This window comes from Terrapene carolina, unplaced genomic scaffold (genome assembly GCF_002925995.2).
Source record: "Terrapene carolina triunguis isolate 2854851 unplaced genomic scaffold, T_m_triunguis-2.0 Scaffold111, whole genome shotgun sequence".
Classification (NCBI taxonomy): domain Eukaryota; kingdom Metazoa; phylum Chordata; order Testudines; family Emydidae; genus Terrapene; species Terrapene triunguis.
The window spans coordinates 623174-641621 of NW_020664462.1; the positions used below are offsets into that span (position 1 = coordinate 623174).

Here is an 18448-nt window from a genome sequence, read left to right on the forward strand (position 1 = left end):
AAGAGGCTGCTTTTGTAATGAGAGGACGTTCACCCAGGCATGGGGAGCAGCTGATTTTATGAGGTACTTTGGTGTTTCCCTCTAAGTAGCAGGAAAGAGGCTCGCCCTAAAATGAGTAGCAGTCATCCTTTTTTGCATCTCACAAGTATGCACTGGGGATACAGAAGAAGCTGATATCTAAGAAGCAACGGAGACTGTATGGCCGCTCGTGGAAACTATGCCAGCAACCACCAAGGGTCGGTCTGTGTGTCGGCTTTCACTCCCAGTAACACCGTTGAATCTGTTCACAATGAAAACATGCAGAAAAGATTGACTGTTTTTGTACCCTTTAGCTATCAAGACTGAAACAAAGCTTGCAGATGCCAGGAAGACCACTGCGAAGTCACCATCAGGTAATGTCCCTCAGGTCCTGCATCTAAATGCTTCTCTACTTGACTCCAGAAATGTGTTCAATCAACATGTTACCCAACTGTAAAGATACACAGTATTTGTCTGCTTGATGCGATTGATATTTACTCAAACTTCCCTTTCTGCTATGCTTATTGCCGCAGACCTGAGCCGCCCAAAGAGTGCGCCTGCAAACTCTGCGAAGAGCAGCGCCACTACCCCTACTGCTACAACCCCAGGTACTCCTGCCTCACCTGGAGTCGCCACCAGCCGCCCCAAACCCAAGCCAGCTGCAGCCAGACCCACCACAGCATCGAGTGCAACTCCAGAAGCTAAAAAACCATCAACAGTTAAAGCTCCACTTAAAACCAGCACTGTTCCCAAGCCGCCTCGCCCAACCAGCAGTGTTTCTGCCCCTGACCTGAAGAACATACGATCCAAAATTGGATCAACAGATAACATTAAACACCAACCTGGTGGAGGAAGGGTAAGTCTCCTCAATCGGCTGTTAGGACTACTCATGCATTTAAGAGCTATTGGTAGTCCCTCACCGCTTTCAGTCACTCTATGCTCACTGGCTTTCCTATATTCGGACTCTGCAGAGCTCCTTTTAGGTTCCCCATGTGCACAAGGCAGCACCATTATCGTATAGACTTTAAACTTTAAAAGGTTTCATGGAAGTATTTGGAATATGAACAAAATTTCACAACTCTTTGATATGGAGAAACAGAGCCACACTCCTGATCTGGAGACTAGCTTATGTGAAAACTCAGAGCTCATTTATATTTCAGAGTATCTGAGCAGGGGATTTGGGACTGCTAAATTGTTCACCAGGTAGAGTAATGTGCCACTATGTGGAAGATCTGGATTCAGGAGCAGGTCCCAGGACATACTGTCTCTGTCGACATCAGTAATGTGTTGTACGGGTTAGGCTTCAAGCAGAGGTGGAGTAGGGCAGCATGTGCTGTTCTCAGGACACCCTCTGGTGGCCACAGACAGATAACTAAGGAAGAGGGAGATGGATTGAGAGAACTGCCATGGGAAAAAGTAGATGCCCAGGTTGAAGGAGTGGGTAGGACATAGCTTGAGGCCCTCATTTAATACAGAGGTGCTAATTAATTTTTTCCCTGTGGTTCTCTGAATGAGAAAAGCCTTGGAATATTTCTATGGAGTTCCTTCTAAGGGTCAGACATTAGACTGATTAATGTGTATTCATTTTTAATCAGAAGGTAATCGTTAATGTTTCCATCCTATACATCTTGTAGATGCAGAAACATGAAACTATTATCAGACATCATATAACAGATACTCCCAAACTTTGTCTGACCGAGTATTGAATTAGCAACCTGCCTTTAGTCCGAGGGCTTTACTTTGTGTAAAATGGAGCAAACTGCAGCACCCTTACTTTTAATACAGAGGAGTGGTCTCCTGAAACTGATTTTCCATTCTGATCTCTGTCACCAAGGTGAAGCACTTTTTGATGGGAGCCCTAGTCTCTGAAAGGCACACTACTCATAAGAGCAGTCATGAGCTGCATTGTAGTATACCATAAACCATATCACCTGCTGGAAAAAGAAGGTACCACCGAACTGTTAAAAGTCCAGCGTGTTATACCTGTAGACGGTCATGACCTATTCCTCAGAGTCAAGAAGCCCAAAGAGTGTTTCCACGAGTATGCATTGGGGTACACAAAAAGTGGATATCTAAGTAATGACAGAGAATGTCTGGCTCTTTAGGGAAAGCTGTGCCAGCATTCACAAGGGGAGAAGCTTCCAAACAGGGTAAACCAAACCTGGCTGGAGGACTTGGAAGTGAGAACCAGGGGAGGAGTGCTCACAAATTGAATGCAAGTCGAAACTAGATTGGCGGTTCACTAACACCATTAAGGTCCTTCAGAAATCTGTTCAGAAGGAGCACTAAAGCTCACTTTAATTTTTTAGACTGTTCCAGAATTCCAGAGGCATGGGAAGTTTTCTGACTAGACTTCAGGGCTGTCTGTTAAAGGGGCATTGTTTGGTACAATGTACTCCCTTGTTTTGTTGGATCATTTCCATTTCATAGTAGCAGTGTGTTAGAATGTATGTTAACATAGACTGTATGTCAAAGAGAATCATTGTATTTCTTGCAGGGCTTTTAAAGTCTTCTCTGTTTATTAGGAAACTCCTGTTTTACTGCTGTATTATTAATTGGTTCAGCAGGGTACAGGGCTGCTGGAGAAGCCCTGGTCTTAAAATATTCAGCCTTGAGTGCACTCACCTTTTGTGGTGAGCATTGGTTAAAAAGTAAGAAATCAGCAGAAAAATGGGTTATCTCAGGTTGACACTGAGTTTTTTCCAAAACTGCAGATCCTCACGCTGAACTAACTGCAATTTTTTGCCTTTGCACCAATCTAGATTAACTAAATCTTAATACATAGGATTAGTCATGTTTCTTCACCACTGTCCTCAGCATAATTTATAGCATGAGCCAAATGAGGGTGGTGAGGGAGATGAGTAATGAAAATACAGTGCAGACGCACCCAGCAGAACACCTACTGTAGTAGCGTTGTAGAGGTGGGAAGAAGTCTCCAGGTAGACCTGTGGAGCTAAAAAACTGTAGCATAGGCTCAGTGATCAGGACAGAATCTGGCACAACTGTTCAGTTATTATAAGGCCGGGCATAATTCTTCCACAGAGCCTTGACCACCTACCCCACTAGGAAGTGCTAAAATTCTGATGCATGAAGGGATCTTTCAAGAGTTTCACTTGTCTGAGTGAGACTGAGCCTTCTGCTTTACCAGTTCTCACCATTTTAACATGTTGATTTATAAAAAGTTCTCCCTGGCTTGTCCAGTCCACTGAATCCATCTTGGTTGTTGATTTGAATTCCATCATTTCCTTCCATCATTTACTTTGATTCTCGTGGTTAAAATCATCCTCCATTTGTCTCCATCTAGGCTAAAGTAGAGAAAAAACCAGAATCAGCCGGTGCGGCGCGAAAGTCTGAACCCAATGCAGTCTCTAAAATGGCTACTACTAAAACAACTGTAACAAAAGAGGGGGCACAAAAGCAGCCCAATGGGAAAGTGAGTTTTGTTTCAGTCTTTTATCCCTGAAAGATGAAAGGAAAACTTTTTTCCATTTGAGTCACTTTCCCTTCTATTTAGCTTTTATGCTTTCTCGTGTCAGTGTCACTGTTCCCTCCCTCCCCCACCCGCACCTTTTCCACATCTTTCCTGTATGTCCTGACACTGCCAGTAAAATACAGTCAAGTATTCCTACTGACTTCACATACCGTTTTTTTCAAGGCCTGACTTACACATTGCTTGAGTGGTGTGCTCTGACTTCACTTTTAGATAGGCTAACTCTAAGATGGGCTGGTCTTCTGTGAGGAAAACCTCCCTTCTCTATGGATGCTGCCAGTTTGGGATTAGGAAGAGGGATCAATGGTCCTGGCACTTTCAAACAAAACAAAACAAAAAAATGGAGAACTGGTGACCTAATGTTCTCCCTGTAACTTTCCAGACTTAGTTTCACCAATACTGTTCTCTAACCCCTCACAGCTAGCGGTTGCTAATTGTTGGCGTCCTACCCTGAAGTTCTGTCATGAAGTCTTATTCCAGATCTGAGCTATGTGGGGGAAGGGAGTAGAGAAGAGGAGGGCTGGCAGTGAAAGTTTGTTAACTTGTGAGCTGGTGCTATCTTCTGAGATACCATCAAGTAGACCTTATATATGTATAGGATGGCATTGGTCTTGCTCTTAAATGTTTTGCTCCTCTGAATTAGAGCCAGCAAACTGGTAAGTTTCCATGGCAGGGTAAATTTGAGGGTCCTTGTTGCACTGAATCCAATCTACCTAAATTGGCAAGTATCCTTTGAAAAATCCATGTTGGTGGTTCTAGCTACAGGTGATATCTTCAATGTACAAAACCAAAGTACTGTAAGAGGTAAAGTTTCCACCCCATATTTAATTTATCTTGTTGTACCATAGGTGTTTCTGAACATGCTGTACTGTAAGTAACCTCTAGGACTGAACTTGAGGACTGGTCATAACTGATCTTTTTTTTTAAGAATAGAGTTGTAGCTTTCACTTAACTTTTGAGGGTTCATAGCCTTAGGCTTTTTTGTGTGTTTAATGGGTCTGGAACTGTTTCAGTTTGTTAGATACATTGTTTCTCCTGTATCTGGCTGGCATCAGACTGCTGCCAATTAAGTTAAATTGGTGGTTTGACAACCTTCCATGTAGTTATTGCTTTCAGGATTAGGCTAAACTGCTGAGAGGTTTTCAGTTGCATTGCCTAGGATTTGAGTTGTTCCCAGGCAAACTGGAATAGTTAATAACTGCAGCGACTAACCAGTAGGTCGTCAGAGGCAGTGACTTGGATCAACGAGGTGAAAGTGTGCGAATGAAGGGATGGAGATGGCCATGTTAGTTCTCACTGCTGGAATGCATGGCTGAACATGCTCTGAGGAAGCTAGCATACACAGTCTTCTTGGCAGCCAGGCGCTCTTGTATTGCTAATCTGTACAATACGCTAAGAAAGTGTTGTCCTCCACCATAGCACTTAAGCTGTCACCACTACCACTGTCTGCTTAGCTGTACTCTGCCTCTCCTTGTTTGTTCACTCTTTTTCTCTCTGTCTTTCAAGTTCTTTCACATCTAATACTGAAATTGGGTTGAAGTTTAACACAGCTCTTTGTTTATCCACCATGTTACAGCATCACTCCAGCCTGTCGTATGACAGTTCTAACCAGTCCTCTTCCCTTGTGTTGTTTTTCCATTCTGTAACGCTCTAGGTCCAGATAGTCTCCAAAAAAGCGAACTACAGCCATGTTCAGTCCAAGTGTGGTTCCAAGGACAATATTAAGCATGTCCCTGGAGGTGGGAATGTAAGTATGGGCTCTGGACAAGCTGTCTTTCTACTAACTTCTGTTCTTGTTCTGCTTTTTTATGTGGTCTCTTGAGAATATTCTGTTTCAGGCAGATGAGCACGGCAGAATTAAGATTTCTGGGAAGTGTGTAGATAGACTTTTCCCTAAGCTGAAGTAGGTTAAATGTGTGAGCATATGTTACATTTCACAGCCGTGCATTCGACCCATTTCCCAGTGATCTAAAGCAAGGAGGACTTTGTACCAGGAGAAGGACTTTGAAACACTTCTGGGGGTGAAAGTTTCCAATCTTTGTTTAGTTACTAACTTAAGAGCGACTTCTAACATTCAAGGCTACTGGTTTCACTGGAAATAGGGAGGTGAGCTTGCTGAGGTGTTGCGAGCTAATATTGTGAGGGTTGTATATGAACTTCGAGTACACGCTATGGATTTCAGATGGAGGTAGTATTGCTAGGTGCCTCGAGCTGAGTGGGTGGAGCAATGCCAAATACCCATCTGGATGCTGTAAAACATAGGCTTTAAAAAGACGTCCTGTGTTGACCTGACAGGTCACCTGTTTCCCAGCAGACACAGCTTGCATTACCTTTAAAAAATATATCTACATCTGTACCAGGGTTTGTTTACTTCCTAAGTAGTGATAGGTTCTGGGAATGCAGAGTGTGGGTGCTAGTAGCAATAGCAACTTTGCCACTGTTTTAAATAAGGAGGGTGACCGGGTGGAAGAGTCTGTTTTTTGCTGCTGCTAATTTTCCATTGTCCCTGTGACCCAACACACTGACAGCCATTGGCCGCTGAAGTTCAGAATCCCTGGACTGAGTGGGAGTGTCACCTGTAGTGATGTCCTGGCTTTCCCTTCTCCATTCCACTGACTCTATGCAGGTGTGGGATTAAAAACGTATTAATGCAATGCTGTTTAAAAACGCTAAAGTAAATCCCTTCAGCTCCTCTTCCAGGATGGAGCGGGGAGGAAATCTGCATCCTTGGCCCGAAAATAGTCAATCGTTGGAGGCAAGCTTAGTGCTCAGTGCCTGGTCACCTGCTTCTGCATCTTGAGCACTTGCCACTCGCTGGATTCGGAGGCTGTAAATGCTGCCTCGTATATTGCTTGTGGTGCAGGTCATGCTCTGTAAGCACCTTCTTGAGAAATATGCGTGTGGTTGTCTTCATGGTTATGCACCAACTCTTGCATTCAAATTCTTTCATAAGTTACTGCAAGAAGATCCTGAAGATGTTCATGGTGGGTTTTATTTAAAAAGCTTGTTAAATCAAAGGCTAGTCATCCTTTTCACAGGTGGATAACAACCTTTCCTTCCAGGTGTAGGAAGAGCCCAGCTACCAAGGAATACAGGTGTAATTTTTATTTAATCAGGCTTTTGTTCTCTTCAAGATTTATGACTGCTGAGACTTTTTATATTTGTGCTGAGATTGTCTCACATTTCAGTTTGCCTGTGCTTGGCATCCATAGTGTTAGTTACACATTTGTATCCTCCATGGATTCCTAATCTTCTTGGGGTTGGAGAGTGTGTAATCTCCTGTGGAGGCGATTTCCTAGGTGAACTCTGCTTTGTGCTCTGCAGCTCAGTCAGGAAGATTGGGGTGGAGGTGGTCAAAGACTGGCTCATCAACTGGTGTTTGTGTGCATGTACAATGTTGTTTTCTGGCTATGGTACATTCCTGTTTCTTACTGCTAACTTGGTCTAACTGTATCCCCAGAGCTTGGAACATAATGTTTAGATATAATCTGGATTGCTGGCACGGGTTCTTTCAGCCGTACTGCTAAAGAGCAGCTGTTATGCACCCAAAGGGGCTTTATTTTATAAACCACTCCTTTTCTGTTGATTGGTTTTTTGTACAGTACATTTCTGGCTGGGCCTCATGTACATTTTCCTCCTCTGTTATCAACAGACCTGTTACAGAATAAATAAAACCTTGGGTTGTGGGGAATGTTTTTCACTTTACACTAAAAATCCCATGTAATAAACCACCAAACCTGTCCTCTTCTCTCGGTTTTACTGTTCTTCTGTCCCCTCTAGGGGATGTTTCCAGCTCTAGGGAAGAGGTATCCTCTTTCAGCTCTTTGTTCTCCCAGTCTCTCTCTTCCTGTCACCACTACATCTCTCCTCCTCAGTCCACTAGTTAAGCTGTTCACTTTAAGAACAGAGAATAAAGTGCTTATCGTTTTCAGGTTCCAAATGCCCCAAAGCCAGCTTCAGGCAGCCGCTCCCAGCCGTCCATCGCCCCCAAACCCAGCCCAGGCAGTACCAATGTGAGTAGAAGAGCCAGACTGGCACACCTGGCTTCTTACGATTGGATTTCCTTTTGTCCGTTTTGCATTCCCTCTGCTATTCCTGGGCACTGTACCAGGTGTCCACTTCTGAGGCATTTTCTGTCCAGTCAGACAGCATGAGAGAGTTGTCTCATTGCATCTGCTCACAGAAACTCCCTGTTCTTAGGGTTTTTAACCATACAGCTGATGGGAAGGATTGAAAAGTCCACGGTTCCAATGCTACTCTCTCCTCAGTAATGGCTGTTGGGCGTTTTGGGGGCAAGCAGAGTGGTTAGCAAAAGCTAGCTATTCAGGTTTAGTGTTGCCATTTTAAAAAAAAGGTCTGCTGTGGTAGAAGTGACTGGGACTCGCTAGCCAATTCATTCAGTTACCGTCTGGGGGAAAAATTGGGGGGGGGGGGGGGGAGGAACCTGCTTGCTCTGCCTCCTATGTGCAAAGGCGGTGATTGACTGTCTGGATACTGAGAAGTTGAGGTTGAAGGCTGTAGACTCTACGAAACATAATGAAAGCAGTAAAATAAAGACCTCAAAGCATGCAGCATTAGATTTTACCTGGAAATAGTGTTTGTTACATTTTTATAAATAAGGAGAAAAAATACAAAAGCAAAGCAATAGAAAGAAAATGCCTACAGTAAGTTTAAACCTAGCGAGGAGTAAGACATTAGGATAATCCATCATTTACGGCATTGGTTACAATGAACGACACTTACGACGTTTATAAATTGACATCCTGTTTCGACTTTACGATGTCAGTTTCGATTTTACGATGCTCTTTCCAACATTGTTCCTATGGGAATTTCGAGTTACGACATTTTCGACTTGAAATGCGATTTTCAGGAACCAATTGTATCATAAAAATCCGAGGACAACCTGTCTATTCATTTTATCCCTGTTGTCAAAGGGTCTGGGTGAGATCATTCAGAATTCTTCTAAGAGCATGTGGGTTCTTTGGTGCCTTGGGGCTACCACCCTGCTAATGGAAAGTGGACGGAGAGTGGGTTAGAGAGGTGAAAAACTAAAGGAAAGTAACAGTCACAGTTCCTACCCAGAGTGCCTAAAGTCAGACAACTAAATCAGCACTTCACTTTGGCCCCTGAGTCTGAGAACACGTCCTTTAGAGGGACAAGTTCAATAATTCAAGTTAGGCTTTGTCTACACTGACAACTGAACGTTGTCGTTCAGAGGTGTTAAAAAACGCACACCTCCGTTCCCGAAAGACACAAGTTTTGTCAACGAAAAGTGCCGGTGTGAACGGTGCTTTGTTGGCAGGAGCGCTCTCCTGCTGACAACACTGCTGCCGCTTGTTGGGGGTGGAAGTTTTTTGTCGGCAGGAGAGCTCTCTCCTGATGACAAACTGCAGCTACACAGCACACCTTTTAGCGGCGCGGCTGTAGTGGCACAGCCGTGTTGCTAAAAGCTGCATAGTGTAGACAAAGCCTTAGTAAGAAGTGGGAGATTGAGACTCGTACAAGAAACAGCTGTCCACAACCTAAAGATTTTGTGAGAAATCACAGTGACTTCTTCAAGGTCCTCGTTCTTGTGTCCAGTTTTTACCATTCAATTAGCCAAGCGACAGAATCTTAGTCCAGTCATATCATAAAAGCCATCATCACTAATGGGCAACTTTACTGGCACACTCTGTGGTGACCAAAGACTGAATGAAGCATGGCCACTGAACTCTCTTTTAACCCCCAGAGAGCTAATTGTCTCCTCCAGGTCAGGACTGAGAGACATTGGCATGGGACAATATAGAGGGGGCTTATATTACTTCTGTCTGGACTGTACCTATTCTGTGAACAAACAGAGCATTGAATCCAGCACCTTATGCAAGCACTAAACGAATTCACACAATTGCCCCCCTCCCCCCAAAAAAGCTAAGTTACAAATACAGAGCTTCACATGTGCACACAGTGAATCCTGAAACTTCTCAGTAGGCTCTTAATGGGCTTCATCATGGCAATTGCAATGGTTTATAAGCTCCCAGACCTGAAGAAGAGCTCTGTGTAAGCTTGAAAGCTTCTGTCTCTTACCAACAGAAGTTGGTCTCAGAAAATATATTACCTCATTCACTTTCTCTCTCTAGTTTATAAAGAGGTGAACTCAATAATAAGGAAATACTTTCATTTTGTTTATATGGATAATCTGATACTGCATATTCCAAGCAAAGGAGGAACTAGATAAGAGGATCTTCCCATGTCTCCCCCCCCCCCCCCCCCCCGAGTTAGTCCTATTAAAATAACTAGAAGTTATTAATTCCTTGTGGGGGAAATCTTGGTGATATAGCATCTTCCATGCAGCATTTTACAAATTAACCAGGCAAGAATAACTTCATTTGCCACTGAAATGCAGCTTCCTCTGGGATGGAATAGGTTAACTGTTTGGTGGCACACAGCAATGCTACACAGCAGGTTAGGGGCTGCAGCGGAAGAATCACACATGCTACTGAAACTCCAGGAGGCACAGTATAGTTACTGAAGCTAGAATTCAGCCCAGGTATCAGGGCTAAAACCCCATTCTGGGGGAAAACGCTGTGAAATCTTTAATGGCTTAAAGTAGCAACAGCCTTGGCTTTACATCTTTTCCAAAAGAGGACACCTCCACCAGCAGCCCTAGGCTAACTTCATGCTGGGACATTGACTCATTACTGACCCAGAAGAAGGCCATCTATTGAATCACTTACACTACTGCTGTTGCTGGTTTTCTGGAGGTTTCCCAGTCAGGTATTGATCAGGCCCAAATGTGCGTAGTTTGAGATTTGTCAAGAAAACAACCTTGTGATGATGTTGCTGCAGCAAATAAAACCCAGTAAATAAAATATATGTATTTCCATAGCTTATCTCCGAGAACCCCCAAATCCAGCCTGTTTTTATAATAGCAGTAAGACACAGTCTTAGGTCTGGCGATGCAGTCTATCCCCACACGTAGCAGTGCATGCCTGTCAACATGCCCTAAAGAAACAGACTTAATATCTGGTGGATCCACATCTTGGTGTGTTGGCTGAAGATGGTAGAGAAAAAGTTGGAGCCTATGGTATATGCTTGGCACCACAGCAGGATAGCCTTACTCCAAATGGACCAATACAGATAACTTCTTTCCTGGCACTTGGCTGAAGGCAACATGGGACAGGTTTAAAAGTCAAGGCTGGTGTTGGATAGAAACAGTTTGGGGAACTTGGTGGTGGAATTGGCTTCTTTGGTCAAACTTTAATACTCATATGCATATGCCATAAGAGACACTCATTTCTGGTCACTATCCATCTCTACTGGTTTTATTCAGTACACGTTTCTACTTGCACATATTCACCCTTTGTTGGCTGGGACAGGGCTTTTGATAATACTAATGAATGTTTGCCTTTTTCTTAAGAATTCTTGAAACCTACATCAGCAATGCTATTTGACACCTACCAGATTAATGGGAAAAGTGTGGCAAGGGGAGATTAAGACCTCGTTAAATATCAACTGCCCTTTGTGGTGAGACAGTGGTTTCCAGTTTCATAAGACGTGTTTCTTTGTGCTGAGTTGTTCCTTCCTGTCTCTGTAGGTGCAGATCCAGAGCAAGAAAGTTGACATTTCCAAAGTGTCCTCAAAGTGTGGCTCTAAAACGAATATAAAACACAAGCCAGGTAAAACGCACCCTCACGCTTCGCCATTTAGTGACTGTTGCGTGTCATTCGGGCAGAACCTGTGATCCCAACTGGAGCAAGTTAGGTGGCTGGATGGTATTCCGAAGGGAAGTATCTAGTTTCTTATGGATGCAGCGTGATCTCCTGGTTAGAGAAGGGGACTGGGAATCAGGAGAGCTGATTCTATCCTGGCTGTGACAGTGACTTGCCTTGTTCTACGCCTCGCTGAGACAGTCACTCGCCCCCAATAGCAAGTCATTGTTACAGCCAGGCTTAGAACAAGGCAAGTCACTTAACCCGTCTGCCTCCGTTTTCCCAACTCTAGAATGGTGAGATACCTGCCTTTCAAGGGGTTTGAGCTTAATGAGATCCTCAGAGGGAAGGCATTAGAGAAGGGTGAAGTAACCTCTCTCCAGTTCTCCGGAACAGATGCCGGAGACCTTTTGTACAGTAACAATCCATACTTTTTATGTAACACCTGTCCTCAAATGATCCTAAATCACTTAACAGAATGGATGTGCAAGAATCCTTTGTTCCCCACTGACAACACAGCAGAGGCACCAATTCCTCCAATATCTGAGATTTCCATTGGACTCCACTGAGCAGACCCTCTCTTTAGCTGAAATGCTGACAGGATCACAGTCCGAGGTGTTATGGCTGCAGGCCAGTTGTCTAAACTTTGCTTCGTGTCAGATCAAGCTGACCCTTGAGTAAACCCAAAGAGTGTGGTCCAGGTCCTTGACTTGCTGGCTTTTTCAGTAGCAAGGGACATTCACCTGGACAGAAGAGTCCCCGGTAATGAAACATGCCTCTGTGGAGAAAACAGAGGTCCCAGTCCAAATCTGTAAACACACACTCCAAGCTAGTCTTTGTTTCCAAAGAAGTCCCCAGACCCAGCCCGAAAGTCTCTTGGGTTGAAAGCAATTCAACCTTGTGCACAGAACATCATGGTTCAGTGCATCCAAAACTCTCTCCCACTTTGAGAACATCGTGTGACAAACTTTGCCTCTGTCTATTCAGTGCTTTGCAGTAACAAGCTCTACGCAACACTACAATAACTGCTCTTGTCCAGGGCTGATTAAAACACAATAGTCCAGCAAGAATTATCTGTTATGTCACATTTTTAAGCAATTCTGTGTGGCCAAAATGATGGGATAAAATCCATTGGCCAGAAAGGATTCTGTTCACCCACGCAAAGCTCAGAAATTCTTTTAAAATGCTGAGGAGCTTATGTATTTAATGATGTCCCTGGAGGGCTGAAATTGCCGCCAGTGTTTGACTATATGAACAGCTCTCTAATAAAATTGTTAGAGGAAGCAGAACAATACACTGCACGTCTCCTGTTACTTGATGGGGGTTGCAGCCCTCCCACATTCATCGAGAACTTGCCACAAATCTCAAGTAGGTCTTTGGGCCTCTTTCCATCCCTCCAGCAGAGTGCAGCACTGTCAAACATAGGAACTGGCTTATTTTTCTCCTCCCCCACCCCAATGTTTGGGGAGGACAAAGTGAGGATTTGCTTGTTCTATGGTTCGTGCTGTTGGCTGCATTGCTGACACAGGGTTGCCTCCTGAGCTGTTCATGCAGTGTCACGGGAGTCTGTCTGGAATGAGGCAGGTCTTCCTGCCCTAGAAGACAGTGATTAGTGGATGCAGTTTTACAATTGCAGCTGATGGAGATGGAATGGAAAATAAGTGAACATAAGAACGGCCATACAGGGTCAGACCAAAGGTCCATTTAGCCCTGTATCCTGTCTTCCGACAGTGGCCAATGCCAGGTGCCCCGGAGGGAATGAACAGAACAGGTAATCATCAAGTGATCCATTCCCTGTCGCCCGTTTCCAGCTTCTGGCAAACAGAGACTAGGGACACCATCCCTGCCCATCCTGGCTAATAGCCATTGATGGACCTATCCTCCATGAACTTATCTAGTTCTTTGTTGAACTAGCTAAACTACTGGGGGAATGCAGTGAATGAAAGGGAGTCAGAAATCATACACCAAGATCAGGTTGTGGATCCCTTGCAAACATCCACGTAAATAATGAGACGAGGTTGCCAAAGGACATGGAGGGAGAGGTGTCTGCACATGTATGTGAGTGGGCAGTTAGAGGATGCAATCAGAAATAACCTTGACATTTAAACGTGGATTGACCGTACTCCTTTGGAGGAGAGAAGTTGGAAGCACCGCTGGTATAATGAAGGTGGTAATGTGCAGTTCTTCCTACATACTCGTCCTAACATGCAGCATTCTCTGCCCAGGGGCATCTCCAGGGTTGGACTCTGGAACTCATGCATGCTTGTATTGTGGTTTTGTATGCAGAGGTGGAGTTCACCAACTTTCATCTTGACAATGATCAGATTTGAGCCCAGGCCTCAGTTGGTGAAAGGCTGACACACTTAATTCACTGTTCCACTCTACCCCCTACGAAGTAATTGGCTTAACGCAGAACTCTGGGGGTGAGTTTGGAGCAGGAGGAGGAGGAGGGAGGTCCTGGGTCAGACTCTGCTCCAAGTGCTCCCCTGTTCTGAAACCAATAATGAATTCCATCCGCCTCTTTTGTTCCAGGGGGAGGAGATGTCAAAATCGAGAACCAGAAGCTGAACTTCAAGGAGAAGGCGCAGGCGAAAGTGGGCTCTCTGGACAATGTCGGACACGTGCCAGCAGGAGGCACAGTGAAGGTACATTTCATTCCGCTCTGTGAGAGAGGTTTTCTTGAGCTCAGTTCAGCTCCCTGTCTCATTGCTAATGCATCCACCTGGCCCCTTCAGTCAGCCTGTGGCCATTTACTCATTCCCAGCATCACTTCCATAATCACTCTGTCATTAAATCCAGAAAACAAGGAAGGGCTAAATGGGAGAGAGCTCTGAACCATGTCAGTGTCCATTCTAGGTGGGTCCCACTGCATGTCTCTAGAGCAGCGGTTCTCAAACTTCATTGCACCACGACCCCTTTCTGACAGCAAACATTACGACACGATCCCACGTAGGGCTGAAGTTGTAGCCTGGGCTCAAGCCTTTGGGCTTCGGCTTCCGCCCCAGATAGTGGGTCTCGGGCTTCAGCTTCATCCCCGGGTCCTAGCGAGTCTAACGCAAGCTCTGGCGACCCCAATAAAACAGGTCACGATGCAGAGTGTGAGAACCGCTGCTCTCAGAGAGCAGCCTAGTTAATTTTGTCTCCCTCCCTCTAGAGGGTCTGAGAAGAGGCTTAATCTTTTAGGCTAGATGTATAAACCGGTCCATTGTTGCAAGGGTGAGAGGAAAGCCTTGCATCCTACTTTTCCTCCCTCTGTTGTGATGTTAGCATACCAGCTCGCTAGTCCTGGCTAAGTGTTTGTGTAACTTCCTTATTGCACCAGTCAGAGCAACCGGAATGGCTAGTTGGAAGCTCTCTCCCAAACAGAGCTGCTGAGATCAGTGTGCTCTGGGCTGCAAATAGGCATTTTACTGCATCAAGGAATCTGTCTGCCTGGTAGAATCCTCCGTTGGTGGTTTAACCTCATACTAAACCCAGCTCTGAACCCTTCCTCTGGATAACTGTAAGAATGAATTCTTGCTTTAGAGTTGGATGCTATCTTGGTACAGCACTTCTCTGCCACAAGGACATGAAATAATTCAAACTACCCTCAGCCACAGCTCTGTAAACTGCACTGGAGCATCTCTCAGCTTTACTACAGCCATGAGGCATCTGCTTTTAGGGGTGGGAAATCACCCCCACTTAGATGACCTTTTCATTATGAATGTGCAGGCTACCATACCAAGCCATGTACACGTGAGAATGGAGCTGGAGTTTCATAGATTCATAGATTCTAGGACTGGAAGGGACCTCGAGAGGTCATCGAGTCCAGTCCCCTGCCCGCATGGCAGGACCAAATACTGTCTAGACCATCCCTGATAGACATTTATCTAACCTACTCTTAAATATCTCCAGAGATGGAGATTCCACAACCTCCCTAGGCAATTTATTCCAGTGTTAAACCAGTGAGACAGTCTCTGAGTTCACATATTCAGGTCGATTCATTGGCACCAGGGGTTTAGTTCGAAGCACTGTGGCATAGGAAGGAAGAAATCCTGTGTTCCAGCACAAAAGCCAGCGTCATCTCGGCCCCTGGGGAGGGCACTGGGGCAAAGCATCCCCTTCCAAATGCTTTAGCTTTCCATTGTCTCCATCCTGTTTGTTCGTAACTGACATTTATGGTGTGGGAGCACCGAGAGGCCGTCTAGGTTGGGGCCCATTGTGCCAGGTTCTGCCTCAAACAAGATCGTAAACAGTCCCCGTTCCAGAGTCTGTGTAGGGGCTGGGAGAATAGCATACATGGCAGGATTCACACACAAACAAGGATACAAATAGACCCCCTTAAAATTGAGACGCTGCCAACCATATTTATTTAGGGAAAAGTAGGATTTTTCTTCCACTTTTGAATCCTTTAAACTTAATTTTAGCTCCCAGACAATCAGACTTTAGCAGACAAATGGCTTTAAGTCGGTATAAAAGGAGCTGATATATTAGGGTAGGGGTTGGAATCTAATCCCTGTCCTATTTTATGCCAGGCTGTTTCAGCTATTTATGCTCTACAGTAATTATACTAGTGCAGTTTGCTGATGGCCAATGTTGTTCAGTGGTGTTGGGTTCCATAGATAGTGTCTCTGTCACCTCCACATCCAGTTTGCATTGTGATTTCCCTGTCAGAGCTGGACATTCGCCTGGGGGTGCGAGAAGCCAAGTAGTGTGCCTAGTACCTCTTCCCTCAACACCTGCCGTCAGATCTAATCTATCTCTGTCGCCAGTGTGTGAGGCAGACTAGACTCCAGCTTACTCATCTATAGCTCTGTGGGCTGCTCCGGGCTCTCTGGAGTCAGACCTTGTTTTAAATAGTAAATCACAGATGCGCAGAACTGAGTAAGAGGGGTACTTTTCTGGTTGTAACTGCCCTTTAGTGGTCTGTCAAGGGGTTAGGTGCAAGACAGCTGGTCTTGCTCTGCTTGCGGAAGAATGGTGTAGAGGTGGGAACCTTGCAAGTTTCTGTGTGTTTTCCTTTAGAATTATCTAGGTACCAAAATTATGGTTGTGTTCATGTGGGCTTAAACCCCAGAAAGGGGGTCAGACGGGTGCACTGTCTGTCGAGGCTGCACGAGGCTGGTGGGGAATTGCCAGCTATTGCTAGATTTGCAGCTCCGCTAGGCAGTGTAGGAAATGGCCATACCTATAGCCAATAAGATCTCTCAGCCCCCACTCAGATTCTCTGAAAGAAAACAGCAAAATCCTTGTTCCAAATGCATCCCCTTAGCCGCTCGAGGAACCCATTTTGTAAAGGCTTTCTCCAAAGGAGCGTGGTGAGCAGGAGCAGGATGGTGGCCAAGATATCATGGCGTGCATTCATTGTTAGAGTCAGGACCATCCACAGCACCCCTCGATACAGAGAATGCACAATAGAGATGAGTTCTGTCTGCAATTCTCACTCTGCCCCTGTGAACACAGCCTTCTTCCAGATGGTGTCTCGTCTCTTCTCAGCCCCCTCCTGTGCTGCTAGTCCCATCTGCTGAGGGGCTTTCCAGATCATTCTGCATTCCCCTGAAGAAGCCACAGCTCTAATTTAGGAGTGTAAACTCATTTTCCCAACAGCAGTGTACTGGACATCGGTGATTCCAAATAGGATCACCCGTGTTAAGGAGAACGTGCCACAGAACAGAATCCTATCCCCTGTAGAGCTGCACCCAATGGCCAGAGACCAGCTTCAGCCAGTATGGCAAGGATGTGGTCTTCTGTGCTAACTTGCCTTTGTGGCTGTGGGATCCACTGTGGATTATTAATCTGGCAAGCAAGCAAATAAGAAATAGAAACAATCAAATCAAGGAGACTGTCTCACTGCAATATATTCAGATCACTTATTTTCACAAGTCCCTTCGCTTTTAACCCTACAGGGTAATGCTTGGTAGTCTGATGGTGTCACTTTGTTCTAGTCTTCTTGCTGCTAGCCTGGTACTACATGTGAATGTACTGCATAGTCCATGGAAGTGACTAGATGTTTAATAATATGAGCGCTCATTGAGTGACTGCTATGACTAGCTAGCTGAGATGTGGCGGGGGGCCAGGGAGGTTTTGGGAGACGGGCTGGGGTTGTGGGTTATTGAAGCGTGTCGCTGCCAGATGTCACTCTGATTGGAGAGCTGCTCCATACAGGTGGGTTTTCAGGAAACCGGGGAGTTGATGGTTGCACTTCTCTGCTCCATTTCTAACCACCCCCCATCTTGGTGTGAGCGGAGAGGGGTCTCCGTGGGACCCTGACTGGAGTTTCTTCATTTCACTCCATTTCATTCCCATCCTTCTACTGACACGTCATTGTCCTCCCCAACCCCGTTGTTTCATTCTAGCCTGAGGGGAGCGAAGAGGGAGCGCTGCTGGCGCAGGCCCCTCAGAATGGAGATGTGACGGCGCCCCAGGCAGACCGTGAAATGCGGGAGAACGGAGTAGGGCCGACTGCGCCCGCTGTGGGTGGTGGTGACCAAAGGGAAATTCAGAGCTTCAGCACTCAGATACAAGAAACAAGTAAGTGCTCGCACCTTCCTCTCTTCTCAGCTCTGCAGGGCGGGGCGGGGCGAGCACTGGCAGCAGGGGCGGAACAGCCTGTGGACGTTGATCTCACGGATTTAAGCTTAAAGTTACATTTTTCTATCAATATTTTGCCATATTTTTAATGAACAAAATTGCCTTTTATTTTCCAGGCATCTAATGATGACATTATGGTATCATCCTCCGCCCCCCTGCCCCCTCTCCCCTCCCCCACTCCCCATCTCACCTACCCCCTTGTGTCGCTGCAGATTGAATCCCACAAACTGACGTTCCGTGAGAAGGCCAAGGCTCGCACGGACCACGGAGCGGACATCATCGTCTCCAAATCCCCCAACCTTTCCAGCAGCACTTCCCCCTGGTGTAGCACGTCCGTCAGCGAGAGCCTGGGCTCCATCACCTCCTCGTCACCGCTGCAACAGCCAGCTCCCCATGCAGACGACCTTTCTGCGGTGCTTTCTCTGCAAGGCTTGTGACTGTCCCCACCCGCCCCGCCTCCCGTGTGCTTCCCAGAGTAACTCAGCTTGGATCCCTTAACCCGGCACTTGGCTTTAGGTGGGAAGGGGACAGCGTTTTAGCAGGGCTAGCTTCCCTTTCAGTGGTGCTGTCTGTCAACGGGGCAAGTAGTTGTTCACCCAAACAGCCCAGGAATCAGGTTCATTTCCTCGTGACGCTGGCTCCGCCTGCCCCAGTGTGTCTCAGGCTCTGGTGATCCCGTGTT

At 45.8% G+C, this 18448-nt stretch overlaps 1 protein-coding gene across 1 annotated transcript in view; it reads left to right on the forward strand.

The window, feature by feature from the left end:
* Positions 1-18091, forward strand: part of LOC115271139 (microtubule-associated protein 4-like) — a 54161-nt gene extending 36070 nt beyond the window's left edge. The window contains exons 5-13 of the mRNA XM_029911617.1: positions 333-392; positions 552-874; positions 3323-3451; positions 5163-5255; positions 7441-7521; positions 11082-11163; positions 13729-13841; positions 17532-17706; positions 17979-18091. Coding sequence (XP_029767477.1) covers positions 333-392; positions 552-874; positions 3323-3451; positions 5163-5255; positions 7441-7521; positions 11082-11163; positions 13729-13841; positions 17532-17706; positions 17979-17983 — 1061 coding nt within the window. The 3' untranslated portion in view covers positions 17984-18091. The remainder of the gene's footprint in view (positions 1-332; positions 393-551; positions 875-3322; positions 3452-5162; positions 5256-7440; positions 7522-11081; positions 11164-13728; positions 13842-17531; positions 17707-17978) is intronic.
* The last annotated feature ends 357 nt before the right edge of the window (positions 18092-18448 follow it).